Below are 17,601 nucleotides of genomic sequence, written 5' to 3' on the forward strand. Positions count from 1 at the left end.
GCTACAGAGAAACCCTGTCTTGAAGATTAGAACAAAACAAAAGAAGCAATGTAGGGCCAGATGTGATGCCATCTTTAATCTCAGCACTAGGGAAGAGGATCTACATAGCAAATTCAGAAAAAAAAAAAGAAAAGAAGAAGAAAAAAGAAAGAAAAAAAAAAGAAAAAAAAGTAATATGGGCCTGCAAGGATAAAGGACCTTGCTGCCAAGTGTGGAGACATGAAGACATGAGCTTGATCCCTAGGTTCCTTGGTAGAACGAGAGAAGAGTCCCACAGGTTGTTCTCTGACCTCCACAAGCATTCTGGTTTTTTTTTTTTTTTTTTTTTTTGGTTTTTCGAGACAGGGTTTCTCTGTAGCTTTGGAGCCTGTCCTGGAACTAGCTCTTGTAGACCAGGCTGGTCTCGAACTCACAGAGATCCGCCTGCCTCTGCCTCCCGAGTGCTGGGATTAAAGGCATGCGCCACCACCGCCCGGCTCTACAAGCATTCTGTCACAGCACACCCCCATAAATAAATGAGACAGAGAGAGAGAGAGAGAGAGAGAGAGAGAGAGAGAGAGAGAGAGAGAGAGAGAGAGAGAGAGAGAGAGAGAATGTAATATACCCAGTCAAGCACCACGTTCCACTCCAGTAATCCCAGTAATGAAAAACAATTGTCTTTACTTGGAGGTTAGCCTGGGCTACCTAGTTTCAGGAAAGCCTGAGCTACAGTGTGAGAGCCTGCTGCTTCCTCAAACACAAAACAACCGGACTGATGAGCAAGGTGAGTTAGCAGGTAAAGGCGTTGCCACAAGAGAGGGAGAGAGGAAAAAGTTGACACTCTACATGTTCTGCTTTGGGACCCGGTGTGCTGTGGGGAGGGAAGGAAGCGGCTCTAGGGAGCAGTTTGGGGAGGCCTGTGAATGGGGAGCAGAATGATGTCCTTCATGGGGTGCCCAGATGGAAGAAGTCTGGACCAGAAAGCCTTCTCATCGGCACAAAACAAAACTCCAGCATGGAAACTTGATCTCCTCTTATAAACAGAGCTGGGCCTGGCTCAGCACAGGCTCGAACAAGGATTCAGAAGACACGGAATGTGTCCCGACTGTATTCTCTTTTATATTCCAAATCCTCAGGACGTCTATGTTTGTTTGTGTTGTTTGGTTTTTGAGACTCACTCTGTAGCCCTGGCTGGCTTGTAACTCATAGAGATTCACCTGCTGTCTCCAGAGCGCTGGGATAAAAGGCAACTAGATCTTTATCTGCCCCACCACACCTGGCAGCTGCATATATTTTAAAACTTCATTCATGTATGTGGTTAGTTGGGGGCCACTCTTCTCATGTATGTGAGGGAGTCAGAGGACATCCCCTTCCCACCATGTGGGGCCTGGCAGTTGAAGTCAGGTCGTGAGACTTGAGACTTGGCAGCAAGTGCTGTGCTGCTGAGCCACCTTGCTGGGTCCCTACTTATTGTTTGTATGATTTTTATTCTATTCAGGCAAATAATTCTCAGTACTAGGCAGCCACTCGCCAAACAGAAATGTGTGTTCCAGTTCTAGGGCATACTCCTGGACCTGTTCTCCCAAGCTGTCCTCCCACCGTCCCTCCTCAGTGCCGGGGGACAGAGAACAGAGCTTTCTAATGAGCACAGAGGTAAACTTATTAAAGACCCTCGTGACACCCTGGTCTGCAGGTGGCAGGAATGGCAAAGGGAGAAAGCAGACCAGCTTTGTCGTTGTTCATCCTTGCAATCAAGGAAGTTACCTTGCTGGCTGCTAGTTAAGATGTCAGCTCGCCTCTGTGAAGTTTACATCACGGGGAACAAATGAATAAGTCAGCAGAGAAGACCGCAGGAGAACCCGAGGGCTTCCAAAGATGCCAGGAGTGGGGGAGGAGGGCTAACTGTGAAGCTTTTGGCAGCTGGTCATGATGAGTCTTGCTGTGGAGGAACCGGCCTGGGCAAGGAGGTCGGTAAGAAGTGGGAGATTCTGACTCCAGGGGCCGTGGAGATATAGTCTACTCATAGAAATGCTTGAAAAGAGATTGATGTGTATAATACGTGTGGGTGTGGGTGTAGGTGTGGCTCGGGATGCTGGGGAGATGACTCGGAGGTTAAGAGCGCTGACTGCTCTTCCAGAGGACCTGGGTTTGAGCCCAGCACCCACACGGTGGCTCACAGCTGTCCATACTCCCGTTCCCTCCAGGGATCCAACCTTCTCTTCTGGCATCTGAGAGCACCAGGCATGCAAGTGGTACACATACGTACATGCAGGCAAAATACCCATCCATGTAAGAGGGAAGAGGAGATGGAGATATTGGTGGGTTGGTGACATGGTTTTTGCTCAATGCCAAGCCTGACGACTGATCCAATTCTTGGATCCTACATGATGGGAGGAGAGAACCAACTCCCAGATGTTGTCCTCTGACCCATACAAGCATGGCACGGCACACATGCACCCCCCATAAATAAAAGCAAATAAACAAGACCGGTGACAGATGTTCAAAGCCCACTTTAGGCGGAAGGCGATAGGAATCCAGAAATTTGATGAGATTAAGGTATTTTGGCCAAGCCTATCTGTATTATTTCCTCCCACACCCATCCTGAATTGAGGCTGAAAACAAAACAAAACGCAGAAAGAAAGCAAGTATCACTTAACGCGGTGGTTCTCAACGGCCTAATGCTTTGATGCTTCTATACGTTCCTCGTGTTGTGGTGACCCCAACCACAAAATTATTTTCGTCACTTATTCATAACTGTAATTTTGCTACCGTTATGAATTGTAATGTGAATATCTGTGTTTTCTGATGGTCTTTGGTCACCCCTATGAAGGAATGATTGACTCTCAAAGGGCCCCTTCCCCTCTTCCTCTTTTCTAATTAAAATTTTTTAAAAAAAAAAATTTTATTTTTTATGTATGACTGTTTTGCCTGCATGTATATGAACCACATACATGCAGGACCCTTGGAGGCTAGAAGGCCTTAGATCCCCTGTGACTGGTGTTACAGATGGCTGTTAGCCATCACATGGGTACTGGGAATTGAACCCAGGTCCTCTGAAAAAGCAACAAGTGCCCTTAACCCCTGACCCAACTCTCTAGCTCCCTAAAAAAAAAAACAAAAAAAAACAAAACAAAAAAAAACAAAACAAAACAAAAAAAAAACTTAAAACAAGGTATTACTATGATCACCTGAAGTTTTTACTTAACTAACTTGAAAACTTGTGTTTGTTTGTTTTGGGCTTGTACCATATGCCTCTAGACCTTTCCTTCTCCCAAGCCCTCAACCAGGACTAGAGGACACGGGCTCCCTATGAACTCATGGCTTTGATGCTCTTCTGCATGGAGAGCAGACAGTCTGCATGTAACCCCCTGGGCTCTTGGAGCATCTTCCAGCCAGCCCGAGGACAGTGCGAGCAGAATCACGTACACGTGGATAACATCTGTTTCTTTACCCTTTACATAAGAACCAGAAGTCAGCTTGTCCTAGGATCAACATAATACAGTATTTTCCATTCAATCCAGAAAGGCTAGGTTTTGGTTGGTTTTGGGTTTTGTTGTTATTGTTGTTGTTGTTTTGGCACAAGTGGGAAGGATTTTGACTGGGAAATTGATGTTTGCTTGTTTGTTTTTCTTAATGAAATGGCTCAAATTTGCAAAGATTTTGAATGATTCTGTATCTTCACGATTTAAGCATGAGGAGATGGGCTTAGCGGGTGACTGAGATGGAGGACAGAAGGAGACAGATGCTAGGGGTGGGTGGGATTTGGTGACAATGCATGAGGAGCATGGCATTTCAGTTATTCTGGAGACTCTAGTGACTTGGAGAGTTCCAGAGAGCACGGTAAGGTCGGGAAGGCGGGAGGGAAGCGGGCAGAGAAGGTGCCTTAGGAAGCCTTGCTCAGCAGCTGAAGGAAGGAGAGCCCTGCATAGAGGGCGCAGAGGCGTGGGAGAGTGTCAGGATCCCACGTGTACTGGGGGCCTGATCTCTGGACTTCCAGGCCGCTCAGCCCCACTAGGGCTTCTGTGAGGGTCAGTTCCTCCTCCCCGAGGGAGGAGAGCAGGTCAGGCCGCAGAGGGAAAACGCCCTCTTTGTCTTGCAGGAAGTTCTGCTCCATGGTGCTTTCAACCTGCAAGGGACCAAAGTGGCCTGAAAAGGAGGAACCGAACCCCCTGTCCCTCTCCTGACAAAGGCAGGCTGATTACCCGGAACACCTAGGGAGCGGGAAGACACAGCTCCTAGGATAAGACTCCCAGTGGTTCCAGTTGTACCCGCCCATCTGTGGTCTCTCCCTGGCATCTCACCAGCTTCAGCTGCATCGGGAGGAGCTTCTTCTCCAAGGATTTTACAAGAAGCTTCTGTTGGGCTTCACTTAGCACTGGAGGGAAAAGCAGAGGATGAAAAATGTGTTGCTGGTCCAGAGGGAACTACGGACTCCAAATAGTGACATTACAGAATTCCTGCACACTCTAGTCAATGAATCCATTTGTCCATCTGTCCATCTCTCCATCTACCCGCAGCTGAACATGCTCTATAACGCGCATCTTGGCTGACCACAAAATACAAAGTTGTGACCCTTGACTGAGTGAAGTGGCATGCACCTTTAATCCCAGCGTTTGGGAGGCTGGAATATGGATCTCTGTGAGTTTGAGTCCAGATTGTTCTACATAGTGAGTTCCAGGCAGGCCAGGGCAATGGTGAGACCCTGTCTAAAAAGCATAGCAAACCCCAATTCTAATCTTTTGCTGCAGTTTTGGGGAGAAGACAAAGCGTTGCTTTTTGTTTGTTTTTGAGACAGGATCTCATTCTGTAGCCCACATTGGATTAGAACTCACTCTGTAACCCAACGTGGCCTCAGACCCACAGTGATCCTCCTGCCTCAACCTCCTGAGTGCTGGGCTTATAGTCACCACAGTGGTGACAACCCAGGGAGTTAAGGAAGTTATAGCTGAGGGGTTTCCTTTGGGTTTGGCATTTTTCTTTCTTTCTTTCTTTCTTCCTTCCTTCCTTCCTTCCTTCCTTCCTTCCTTCCTTCCTTCCTTCCTTTTCTTATTTATTTATTGAGAACAGGGTCTCACTATGTAGCTCTGGCTATCATGGAACTCACTCTGTATACCAGGCTGGCCTTGACCTCAGAGATCCACCTGCCTCTGCCTCCAAAGTACTGGGATTAAAGGTGTGCACCAGCATGTCTGATTTTCCCCCCTTATTGTGTGTGCATGCACATGTGTATGTATGTGCATTCAAGCACACTCATGTGCATGCCATGATGTGTATGTGGGAGGGCAGAGGACAATCTGCTGGAGTGGTGCCCCACCATGTGGGCGCCAGATTAAATTCAGGTGGCCCAGTTTGGCAGCAAGAGCCTTTACTCATTGAGCCACCTTGTGATTGGTTACTCCCCGAAAGTAAAGCTAACAGGTGGGCAGCAATATGGAAGCCATGAACTTAGCTCTAGGCAGAAGGCTTAAATATGCAGCTAAATAAATACATAAAGGACCAGCTGAATTCCTAGGAATGAAACCAACAAAACCAATGGCGGTGACTGATTTTTTTTTCCTCCCTCCAGTACCAGGGTTTGAACTCAGGGCCCCTTAGCACTGTGTATACTAAGCAAGCGCCATAATACTGAACTACATGCCCAGCTGGAATCAATTTTTAAAAAGTGTTTATACAAACGACTGTAGTACAGACCACCTGGCATCCTCTCATTCATGCATTTGGGAAGTCATTCACAGGGTTTATTCTTATAACAGAAAACCGCGTGACTCACTGCTCACTCACCTGTTAGGGCCCCAAGGAAATAGAGGACGGCGCCCATGGCATCTTTTGACAGCAGGACGTCTTTTGGGAGTGCTTCCAGGGTCACTTCGTGTCCCTTGTCTAGAGCTCCTTCTAGCTGTGAGGAAAACTGGGTAACTAATCCCTCAGGTGAAGGTCTAACCTAGCACCTGGCACACATGGTCTCTGGACTCCGACTGACTCTCTCCCGCTTCCTATTTCTTTTTAGTGTAGTCAGGTCCTAGAAAATGCTGGACCTAGGTTCCTTGTTCCCTGGGTTTGGAGCTCTGGAAGGTTCAAGCTGTTACCCAGCAGAGGGCGCCACTGGTCTGTTGCTACACTCTGACATCAGAGAGTGCACGTGCCTTCCGGGAACCCAGTGCCAAGGCTCTTTTCCAGGGACGAAGGGGCCAGTGATGGCCTAGTAGCCTAGGTACACTTGGCCAGCCTTGAGAAAGTATCCGCGCTGGTTTCCATAGCCTCTGGCCGCTCTGTGCACAGTCAGTTCCCCCTCCCCGTCTGCACCGGCCCACCACCCAGACGCGCCTTCCCCTACACGTCCTGTTTTCCCCACGGGACCTCACCGTCTGTTCCAGGTCTTGGAGCTCTTTTTTCTTTCCGAGGAGGTTACTGAGGGAGGTGAGCAGGGAGCTCTGCCCCACTTTACTCAATTTCTCCACTTCTTGAGTCTCTCTCTGAACCTCTTCTTTTAAAGTCTCGAAGTCGTCATGCATCTCCCCTAGGGGTACAGTCAATACCGCTGGCATCTCCCCAAGGGCACAGTCAAGGCCGCAGGCGACCCTTCACCTGGTCCCTCCCACCCAGTACATAGTTTCTGCGGGTTCAGTCACACCTCCCTCTCCCCCCTCCACCCTGTGCCCTGCTTCCAGCTTGAATCGGATCTCTTTACCAAGGTGTGTGGTTATGAAGTTATGCTAAAGCCCCGTCATGAAGGATGGAGCTAGAAGGTGGACTAGACCCCAAGCAGCCAACTAACAAAACAGTTAACCACGTCTCCATTCCCACAACCCCCGCCCCTTCTCCCCCAGGCTTCATCAGTGCGCAGTTGGCCTGTGTTTTCAACCTGTCCAACTAGCTGTTTAGGGGACGCCTGTTTCCCCTTCTCTTGTGGAAAAGACGCTTTTGACAACTCAGTAACAGTTGAGCTGGGACTGCTTCAGAGAGCAGTGAGGGTCTGGATCCGGGGAAAGGAGTGAGCAGCAGCCTGGTTGCTTAGAGACCAGGCATCCTAAAAGTACATCCAGTCTGTGTTGGAGAGAGTGGCTTCCTGGAAGTGGCTCTAATCTCAGGACCTGGGACTCGGCCTTTTTCTTTTTCCTTCCTCCCTAATAGTTCTCCCCCTACCTGTGTGGCAAAGTCTTGAAAACATTCCCAAAACTCCTTACCAACATCAGATGCCTGGATAACTGAGAAAATAAGAAAGTAAACAAGCAGGTAAGAACACGATCCGTCAGAATGGCAGGCACCCTTAGGCAGTGAGTCTCTGGGGACCATGAGACTGCACCGCCCCTCTGAGCTCCCAGCCCTCTCCAGGATCCTCTGGCTCCGTTCTGGCCACACATTCCTGGGTGGCAGGAGTGGAGCAGAAGAGCTAATGCAATGTGAAAAGGGCACTCCGACCAAACTGGTGTCACCCAGCAGCTTAGTGACTCAGCGCCTCCTGCCCTAGTTACTGGACAGCAGATACCTGTGCAAACAGGTTGCAGCTACTGGGGCCCTTGACAACAAAGGCCTGAGGCAGCCGATCTCCTGCGCATCTTGTCTACAGATCTCCCCCTTCCGTGGCTTTTTCCTAACTTCCTGTTGGAGGTCCTACTGTAGCTGTTTGCTGAGACCTGTCCCACTAACTTCCCTGTCTGTTCTATGGAAGGGGGAGGAAGATGGGAGTTTTGAACCCGAGTCAAGAAATTTGTGAAGCAAAAGGCACACTTACGTAAGAATTTTGCCTCTCCTGGCTTTTCTGAAAACACAAAAAGAGCACATCTGTCAGGACGAGCTCTTTGCTGCCTTTCGCTAAAGCCACTGTTAAGATTGTGTCCTCATGAAAACCCGGAGACCCTGTTAGCACACCCATCTGGATCAATTGAAGCACTCCCTGTTTCCAAATCTCTCTGTTTCTGGTAGTGCCTCCCTTTCTTTGTCTTTTGGGGCAGTATTTATAACCCACACCTCTATCTGCCTGAGGGCCCAGGAAACAAGAGCACGTGCTTGTGGGCTCCTCTTAGAGGGTGGGAGAGTTTAGCGGATGACTTGGGGCAAGGGATGTGGGGAGCCTGTAGGCGGCGCACCTACCTCCTGGAGGGAAGGTCTGCATGCTGTCATTGCAGATGTGTGGAATATCTGTAATGGACAGGAGGAAGAACCCAAGAGTTACACCGGCTGCCTCTCCTCTCCTCTTTTAGCCTCAAGCCCAAGGGTTCTGCTCAGGGCTAGATTCTGTCCCTCATAATGCCCCGTCTAATTCTCTACCCAACCCTTACTGCTGGAAGTTGTAAGTCCTTGCCTATGGTAGCATTTTCTTCCCTGAAATCCAGTACTGGCGTCAGGATCTGTTTCCTTGGGCTTTCTAAGGTCAGAGGCTGTGCTGGTTTGGTCTTTGTGTCACTCCCTATAGCTTCCCCAGCACCCAGAGACACCTGGAACTCAGAGTTCCTTCCTACCCCCCTTTTAGAGCAGCCTTTGCTCTGTCTCCGGCAATGGACAATAGAATCTGCTGCCTCCCCGATCCCCCCACATCATTGCAAGATAGGACCAGGATGCCACCGCACTGATGGAGGCAACCCTTAGCTTGAGGGGAGAATGTGCTGGTCTCTGCTCACCCCACTCATCTTTGCCATTGACCATCAGCTGTCTCACTCGAAAGGCCAGGACACAGCCCTTGGGGATGGTTACAGCCTCCTTGTGGTTCACGGATCCCTAGGATTACACAATGAGAGTCTGTGAGTCCTCTGAGGTCCTACATAGGCGACATTAAAGCAGGGGCAGGAGGCAGGTGCGGAGCCGGGGCTGAGAGCCTCTGGGGAGGCCCTAGCAGGACCTCCAGCTGTCTGTCTCTGTGGTCTGGACTTGAAGCCTTCCCACTCAGGTCTAGTGCTCACCCTCTACTGTGCTACGCTGCTTCCGGATTCGACATGTGAAGGGAACTGGGCAGACCTGCTCCAGCACCTGCCTGTGCACCATCCTGTCTCACCTCCCAGCTTCTTCTGTCCTGCTTCCTCTTCCTCTACACCAACTACCCCATTCTTATCTCATCCAGGAAGTCTTCCATGACTAACTCCTCCCCTGGCTCCCAATCCCAGGCCATCCCTCATGAATACACTCACTAGATGTATGTAGAGATAGAAGAGATGCACTTCTACTGAATTTTCCAAGCCTACATCCTCTGGGCTTTCCCCGTGTGTCTCGTGTATATGTAAGGACTTTTTTTTTTTTTTCTTTTTGATTTTTCAAAACAGGTTTTCTCTGTAGCTTTGGAGCCTGTTCTGGAACTAGCTCTTGTAGACCAGGCTGTCCTCGACAACAGAGATCCGCCTGCTTCTGCCTCCTGAGTACGGGGATTATAAGCATGTGCCACTGCTGGCAGAACTTTCTGAAAACAGGATCTACCCCCACCACAGGGTCTCACCAGGTAGCCCAGACTGACCTTGAACCTGTGACCCTTCTGGCCTCTGCCTTCAGAATGCTGGGATTACTGGTGCGCCCCCACCACCACACCAGGCAGGAACTCTGCTCTTCAGCTTTGGCAGGTGGGAGGAGAGGGATGAGGACAAACTCGGTAACACTTGGCCTGCTGCATATTGTCTGTGGTGTGTGGACCGGGGCCCTGCCCTGCTTGGTACTGCTAAGCAAGGAGAGGGGTGTGTGGCCAACTTGGCTTTGGATATTTTTTTTCCATGTCCTCTATCCTGAGTAGGCACCATTTAGGCAGAGTTAATGGAGCCTGTGTGTGTGTGTGTGTGTGTGTGTGTGCACACGCATGTGTGAAGCAAACCTGAAGTCCCAGCGGGGCAAAGAATGGAAGGGAGAAGCAGCCTTCTGCCTTGCCAGCTCTCTCCAGAGTGACTTCCTGCACGGTCTCCACCACCTCCATCACTACGTACAGGTTCTCCCCACGATCCCGCATCTCCTTAAGGAAGGGGTGATCCGCTGCCAGTTTCCTGAGGCAGGAAAAGCATAGGACATCACTCAGCGCCTCCTCACCAGGGCCAGCTTCGGTGCTTTATATTAACGTTTATTTTATTTCTGAGACAGGGTCTCACTATACAGCCTTGTCTGACCTGGCGCTCTCTCTGTAAAGCAGACTGGCCTTGAACTCACAGAGATTTACTGGTCTTTGCCTCCCAAGAACTGGGACTATAGGCTGTGTCCCTATGCCCCGCGGTGTCTACTTTTTAATCCGTCAACCCTAGCATCTAGACAGTAAGGTGCCAGGGAAGGAACGAGGGTTCAGTCAGACCACAGTGCAAACTCAGACCTCCGGCTTCCGGGCAGGGCAGCTGCTTTGAGTCTGCGTTGCCTCACCTATAAAACAGAGCTGACGCCAACAACCTCCCAAGGTGCAAGATAAACTGGGCAAACAGCCGGAGGCGCAGCACCTGGCCAGGATCTAGGCCTCATGGTCACTTCCTCCTCTCCTCCTACCCAGGAACAGGTTCTCCTCTTTTGGCCTCTGTTTATGCGTCTGAGATTCCTCTCTGCCTCGTTTTTTATGTTTGTGTGTGTGTGTGTGTGTGTGTGTGCGCGTGCACACACGCAGACGTGCATGTATGCACATGTGATGTGTGTGTACATGGATATGTGCTACAGTATGGGGTTCAGGTGACAGCCTCAGGTGTCTATCTTTTCCTCCCTCCTTGTTTAAGGTAAGATCTTCCATTGTCTGAGCATACCAGCCTAGCTGTGTCCTTCTTCCTCCGGTTCACACCCCCAGGGCTTCTCCCGTCTCTGAGCCCTATCTTTCTGTGAGAACACTGGGTTCTCAGAGGCAGGACAGTACGTGCGCCTTTTACGTGGGCACTGGGGATTAACCTCAGCTCTGCACACTTGTGGGACAAGCAGTGCACCTATTCCTGCCTCCGTTTCCCAGATGTGGCCCGTCACTGTCATCTCTTCTCCATCTATAGTCTCACTTCTTGCCATTCCCAAGGCTTCGTCTCCTTCGCCTTGCTTCCATATGCAAACATGTCTCTGCCCCTAAAAGATCTGCTTCCATTCCTGAACACTCCTTCAAACTACCATCCAATTTGTTTCCTTCACCTTATTGGCAAAATCTCCAGAGATATTTGTCTTTGTCTAGTCTTCACCATCCTGTCATGATTTCTTCTAATTACTAATTTCTTCTAATTTGTCTTCTGTTTCTGCCCCTCAGCTGAAATCACAATGGCCCTGCATTCTGTTTACGTCATATCTTGGCTTCCAATTGCATGCTGCTTCTCCTCCCATCTTTCTGGTTTCTAAATTATATACATTCTTCTTTGTTTATTTGTTTGCTTTTGTTTTTAGTTTTTCAAGACAAGGTTTCTCTATGTATCCCTGACTGTCCTGGAACTTGCACTGTAGACCAGGCTGGCCTCGAACTCACAGAAATCCACCTGTCTCTGACTCCCGAGTGCTGGGATCAAAGGGGTGCGCCACCACCGCCCAGCTCTAAATCACATACATTCTATCTGACTCCCATTTTCCAGTTGATTTGGAACCTAAATATTTTCTGTCCTCTGAGATTTTGCTGTTTTATGTGTATGTGCGTGTGTGTGCGTGTGTGTGCGTGTGTGTGTATGTGTGTGTGTGTGTGTGTAAGCCAGAAGAAAGCATCAGATCCCCTGGAGCTGGAGTTACTTGTGCTTGTGAGCTGCCTGATGTGAGTACTGAGACCTGAACTCGGGTCCTCTGCAAAAGCAGCAAGTGCTCTTAGCCGCTAAGCCATCTCTCCAGTCCCCGAGATTCTGTTTTTATGCCTCCTCTCTGAGTATTCTCCAGCCTCCTCATCCCACATGTTTGTCTTTATCCTGACCTCTCTCTGAGCTTCCTGCCCCTTTCCCAGCTCCCTCTACAGCTTTCTCTCATTCCTTTGGTGCCTCCTTTGCCTCTGTCAGGCTAGTTCTCCCATGGTCCCTCTTGGTTTTGAGACATCTCACCTGCTTGTCTTCGTAACGCACTTCTCTCTCTGCACGCTCCCATCGCTCAAAGCCTCCACCCGAGACCACCACCTTGTGAGGGTCTGCCTTACTTCCCCAGCCAGAAGCCCCCTCCCTGCCACAAGTCAAACCGAGTGATTCCTACGCACGGATTGCTTCTTGCGTTGGGTAATTACTCTTCTGTTTCAAGACAGGGTTTCTCTCTGTAGCCCTGGCTGTCCTGGAACTCACTCTGTAGACCAGGCTGGCCTTAAATTCAGAGATTCGCCTGCCTCTGCCTCCCGAGCGCTGGGATTGAAGGTGATAATTATCCACCACCAGCAGCTGGATAATCACTCTTACAGAGTAGCTTTCACCTTCCCACACCACAGGGTTGTTTGAACATAGATGCTCTAGGAACACCAGCACATAGCAGGATGCTTTACACTCAGAAATCTGAAAATGCTTCCTGGGTGACTTGTCAAACTTGCAAACCTTTCCTTCTGACCCCTGCAGTCCTCACCTGCTTCTTTCAACCGCGACTTAATTATTTCAAAGTCAGGTCCCCTGTCAAGCCAGGCGTGTGCCTTGCGTAAACATCCCTTCCGACATATCCCTTGTCTGCTGGGGAAGCGTTCCCTAGGTGTGTGGATGGAGCCGGTCTGAAGTTTGCTTATGGGAGAGAGCTCTGGACAGGCTATGTCAGGAACAGTTACTATGACCTCCGCCTTTTCCATTACCTTTCACAGTTTTAGGATTGAAGGAACCTTAGAAACTGTCATCCATTCCCACTGTGCTATAGCAAAAAATAAAAAAACAAAACCAAAAAAACCTGAGGTTCCCTGAGAAATGACTTTCCCAAGGTCACACAGCAAGTGAATATGAACATCTGAACGTCCACATCCGTGTATGTGTGCTTACGAGTGTGCATGTGTGCATGTGTGCGTGCATGCATGAGAGAGGGGGGAGAGAGAAAGAGAGAGAGAGAGAGAGAGAGAGAGAGAGAGAGAGAGAGAGAGAGAGAGGAAATGATACTGGAGTGGCTGGATGATGGGGCAATGTCTAGGAAGGAGCTTGGTTGTGCCCATAGTTGCAAAAGATTGGGCTACTTTTCCATCCCCCAGGAGAATTCTCTTTAAGGATGCTCCTGTGGAGACTACATGGGCAAAGGTCAGGGTGAGGGTTTTACCCTTCCACCTGTGGTCCAGAGCTTCTGTGCACTGCCCAACCCCATCCCATCACCCCACCAGCCCCGGCCCCTCTCACCTCTCCTTGTGCAAGTTCTCCAGAGCCTTGGGAGCCACGCTGAGGGTCTGGACCTCCAGCGTGCTGCTTCGTGACAGGCCTGCAGTCCCTTTTACCTTCACTGTCTTTGGCACGTCCACGTCTCCCTCCACTCGGGCATCCAGCATGTTCTTAAAGCTAAAGTTCCCAGAATCTGTGGGATCTACAGGAGGGAAAAGCCAGGAGCTGAGCTGAGCTGCATCCCGATGGCGCCTCAGCACCCAGTGAGAACTTTGGGCTTGGTGACACCTAACCACATCGGGTAAGAGAGAGCTCCAGGGTCCTAGGAGGACCAAATGGCTGGTCCTAGCCCTACAGAACCCCTAGCGCCCAGCTCTGTTTGAGAGGCTGACCTGAGGGGCAGTTGCCAGGCTCCAGCACATCCAGGAGCGTGTAGTCGGTGCGGACATAGCGGGCTCCCCAGAATAGAGTGCTCTTCCTCTTCCTCAGCACCAGGCAGAAGGGATGGAAGCGCTTGAAGTCGATGAGGCTGTCTAGGGGTGTCAGATCCCCCCGAGGGTTCAGCTGCCTAGCCAAGGCTCGGGTGACATTCTCAAACATAGTCATTGTGTCTGTTGAGAAAGAGATGGGGGATGTCAAGGTGGCTGCTGAGGACCCCAAGACCCGAGAGGGACTTTTAAAGAGGGGTCACCAGGCTCTACTCCTAGAGCTGGGGGAGACCTTAGAGAGGCTTGGGTTTTTGAATGTTGGGTCTCGAAGGAACCCAAGGAGTCCTTATTTGGTGATGAAGAATCCTGGGCTCCAGAATTCACACAGCTGGCGGGAGGCGCCAGACCTCCCCTTTGTCAAGGGCTCTTTTCTTATTACATGTTCATTTCTTCACAGTCACGGAGCCCAGCTGGCGTGTCACCAGTAGAGGAAGTGAGGCTTCCTCTCACACCAGGGGACAGCTGTAACCAGAACCTGGGACACTAGGGAAAGGAAGCAACCACCAGTGGAGCCAATAGTGGACAGTCAGAGCTGGGTACCCTCCTCAGTTGCCTTTTCCTTGACAAGGGGACACTTGCTTGAACCCTGTACTTCTCTCACCCCTGCCTCCTAACGACGTGGCTGTAAGTAGGCCAGTTCCCCAGGCTCTGTTCCCACCTCTTTGCCTTTGGGTTTCCCTGCTTACGTTACATCTCTTTTCCAATAGAGAGAATTCGTAGTCATCCTGTACCACTCAGTTCAGGGCACCTGCTCAGCCCTTTACCCCTTCGGGCATGCTGGTGAATCTGCCTGGATTCCCAAGGCACCTTGTAGATCCACTTCTGAAACACCTGCTAATTCATCTTGTTACCATCTACTCACCTGCCTATCTCACCTCCTGTAATTTCCCAGAGGGCAGGAAATGGGCCTTAGTCACCTCTGCAGCATCAGCACCAGGTGCTGTGCCGGGTAGAAAGAAGGGAAGAATGAACGTGACCCTGGGAGATATGGTGGGGTGAGAGGGTCCAAGAAGGACCTGAAGTTCACTGTCTTCCGTCTCTCTTTGATGTCCAGGTACATCACCTGGGCAGCCAGAGACACACCCAGATTATCCTGGTGGGTGGCAGCGGACACATCAGCTAACCTCCATGGGCCTCACCATCCATCCTTCCTCCCTCCCTCCCTCCCTCCCTCCCTCCCTCCCTCCCTCCCTCCCTTTCCTTCCTCCCTCCTTCCTTCCCCTCTTCCTTTTCTCTCACAGGATAACCTCCAGGGACCAGATGAGCGGCCCTGGGAAGTGCTCTCCACCAGAGAGGCACTCAGAGGGCTCTCTCTTCTCTCTCAGAAGCCTACCTTGATACCTGATACCAACTCCCAGTGATATCCGGGGGAAATTTTATGGCCACAATAAAAGACAAGAATCCCCACACCTTTTAGTCCCAATGTTTCCCCCAGACACCCAGAATGTCCCCCTGCCTCCTCTGCTGTCACTAATCTTACCAGGGAAGGAGTGATGCTGGGTCCTGTCTGGCAGCTGGGGGTGGGGTGAGGGCCCAGAGCTCGCTCTGTCTGCAGGTTGGCAAAATGACTGTCCCTTACCAGGACAGGCCACTTTATGCCTCTGTGGGGGTGGGACGTAGGCTTCCTCCGACCCTGCCTGCCTCAATGGCCCCACCCCTTTTTGTCCCACTTCCAGGAGAACAGCATCAACCTGTTCTGTGTGCCCCGCCTCAGGCCCTGGGCCCTGGCCTCCTAAGAGATGAGGGGGTGGCAAGGGAGCTGCCAGGCAGGTGCCAGTGTAGGTGTGGATAGCCGGGGTCGGGAGAGAAAGAAGGTGGCAACTGAAAGTGGCTTGGGGACACTTTGGGGAGCAGGGAGGCAGTGGGAGTCGATCACATGTGTATATGTATACCCATGAGTGTGCTTGTGTGTGTGTGTACGGGTGATAAGGGGTGGATCTCTTCTCTGCTGTCAACACGGTCCTTCAGGAAGCATGTATGATTCGTGTGATTCATCTGAGGCCTGTGGACGTGATACATAAGAAATCCTGTATGTTCAGGGACTCGAGACAGCAGAGCGGCCGAGGCCCCACCCTTCGTCTTTCTGTGCATCAGCCTGCTGATCCCTGCCTCTCTCCACCGGTGCTGACAACACAGGCACAGCTTAACACCAGTGTACACACCCGTCTGAGGAGGCAGGGTAGGGCGAGCTCGAGTGGCCTTCCGTGGCTCAGTATTCCTTTCATCTCTGCTTCTCGAGGAATACTGAAGATGCTCATGCTCATTCGGAGGTGGGTCCCAGCTGTGAGAGATGGAAAGCTCTGGGATCCAGCGGGTCACTCAGGGTCTGTCCTTATCTTTAGTCTATGCTTGGCAATAATTTATAAGAGGATTCTGCAGGCACGGGTAGGGCTCCAGAATACAAATAACACGCTTTACAGCAAGGCCCTATGAAGATTTCCTTCGTGGGCTGGGGGTGGCGAGGATATAATTTCATACTCTGCGAAACTTCTTAAAACTTTATCACTCAGCTGGGGCGGGGTGGTGCACTCCTTTAATCCCAGCACTTGGGAGGTAGAGGCAGGTGGAGCTCTGTGAGTTCAAGGCCAGCCTGGTCTACAAGAGTGAGTTCTAACAGAGCCGGAGCTCTTGTTACACAGAGAAACCCTGTCTTGAAAAGAAAACAAACAAAAATTTACAAAAAAACCACTTTATTATTTCACTTCCTCAAAACCCCCTTCAACAGGGAGGATGTTGCTCTTCCCAACATCACCTCTCTGGTCCCCATCCCTCATCCTTTTGCTGCCTCACTTCACGCCTTTCTGGTGTAGCAATCAGCCACTAAGACAGCTCCAACCCTTGCTTGTCGTCAGGTGCCCATCTCCCTCAGGAGAGGCACGGTTGGGGACTTGGGTAGGTATTGGTCGTCATTGGTCGTCTGGTTTTTGTCATGTGGGCACATATGTGTAGAAATGTGGTATATGTGTTATGCACACCTGCCCCCCCCCCCCCCCCCCCGGATTTCTACCTCTGCCTGTCTCTTTGGATCACTGCACTCGTAAGGCGTCTGAATTCTGTATATAGTCCAGGGCTGTGCAGACTCCTATCCCGTCATCAGCTCCAGGAAGCAGGCCCAGCTGCCCATTACCTGGGCAAGACATTGGGGAGGTTCTTCCTAGAGTCTACCCTCCTCCAGCGGCTGATGGCCGAGCTGTCTTGTCTCGTTGCTCTTTGGAAGGTCTACGAAGCGGGAGCTGAGTCCAGTCACACGTGTTTGTGCTTCCTGAGGACCCCAAGTCCCTGCACCAGTTCCTCCCTCTGGCCTCTCATCTTGCTTCTTCCAATTCTCTTGCCGTCCTCCCTTCACGCAGATCTCTCTCTACCCTGACGTCTTCCCTTCACGCAGATCTCTCTCTACCCTGACGTCTTCCCTTCACGCAGATCTCTCTCCACCCTGACGTTCGCTCTTCACACGGATCTCTCCCTAGCCTGACGCCCTTCACACGGATCTCTCCCTAGCCTGACGTTCGCTCTTCACACGGATCTCTCCCTAGCCTGACGTTCGCTCTTCACACGGATCTCTCCCTAGCCTGACGCCCTTCACACGGATCTCTCCCTAGCCTGACGCCCTTCACACGGATCTCTCCCTAGCCTGACGTTCGCTCTTCACACGGATCTCTCCCTAGCCTGACGCCCTTCTTCTTGTCCTACCTCCACCTCATCCCTGTCATGTTGCACCATTTCCCCAGACTGACTAATGGTGTCTTAAGCACTGGGCTTAGAGGGCTCAAGGAAGGAAGAAAGAGGAAATGAAAATATGTCCAGGTGTATGCCCTGGGCTGCTGTGCTTCACATGCAGGATGCCCTGGCCTCTTTACATCCCTGAGCTCCTCCTTGGAGTTTGCTTAGTAAGAGTGCTGGCTTATTGTGTTCAGGGGATTTAGGTAAGAATTTAAATTGCAATTGAATGAATTTGATTAACCTGCTTCTTCTCTTCT

At 50.8% G+C, this 17,601-nt stretch overlaps 1 protein-coding gene across 3 annotated transcripts; it reads right to left on the reverse strand.

Annotated features, from left to right (window-relative positions):
* Positions 1-3,862: 3,862 nt before the first annotated feature.
* Gsdma (gasdermin A) lies at positions 3,863-13,742 on the reverse strand. Of its 3 annotated transcripts, XM_038328323.1 has the most exons (11): positions 13,529-13,742; positions 13,158-13,338; positions 9,770-9,935; positions 8,598-8,694; positions 8,071-8,118; positions 7,712-7,738; positions 7,164-7,184; positions 6,342-6,496; positions 5,761-5,875; positions 4,281-4,354; positions 3,863-4,105 (listed from the first exon to the last, which is right to left on the reverse strand). In XM_038328323.1, the coding sequence occupies exons 1-11, from the start codon at positions 13,740-13,742 to the stop codon at positions 3,863-3,865; spliced, it is 1,341 nt and encodes a 446-aa protein (XP_038184251.1). The 3 variants fall into 3 exon arrangements, with proteins under 3 accessions (XP_038184251.1, XP_038184250.1, XP_038184252.1); XM_038328322.1 differs by lacking the exons at positions 7,164-7,184; positions 7,712-7,738 and having other exon boundaries at positions 6,342-6,517; XM_038328324.1 differs by lacking the exons at positions 7,164-7,184; positions 7,712-7,738; positions 9,770-9,935; positions 13,158-13,338 and having other exon boundaries at positions 6,342-6,517; positions 13,529-13,585.
* Between the last annotated feature and the right edge of the window lie 3,859 nt (positions 13,743-17,601).

The sequence above is a fragment of the Arvicola amphibius genome, chromosome 4 (genome assembly GCF_903992535.2).
Source record: "Arvicola amphibius chromosome 4, mArvAmp1.2, whole genome shotgun sequence".
Lineage (NCBI taxonomy): Eukaryota > Metazoa > Chordata > Mammalia > Rodentia > Cricetidae > Arvicola > Arvicola amphibius.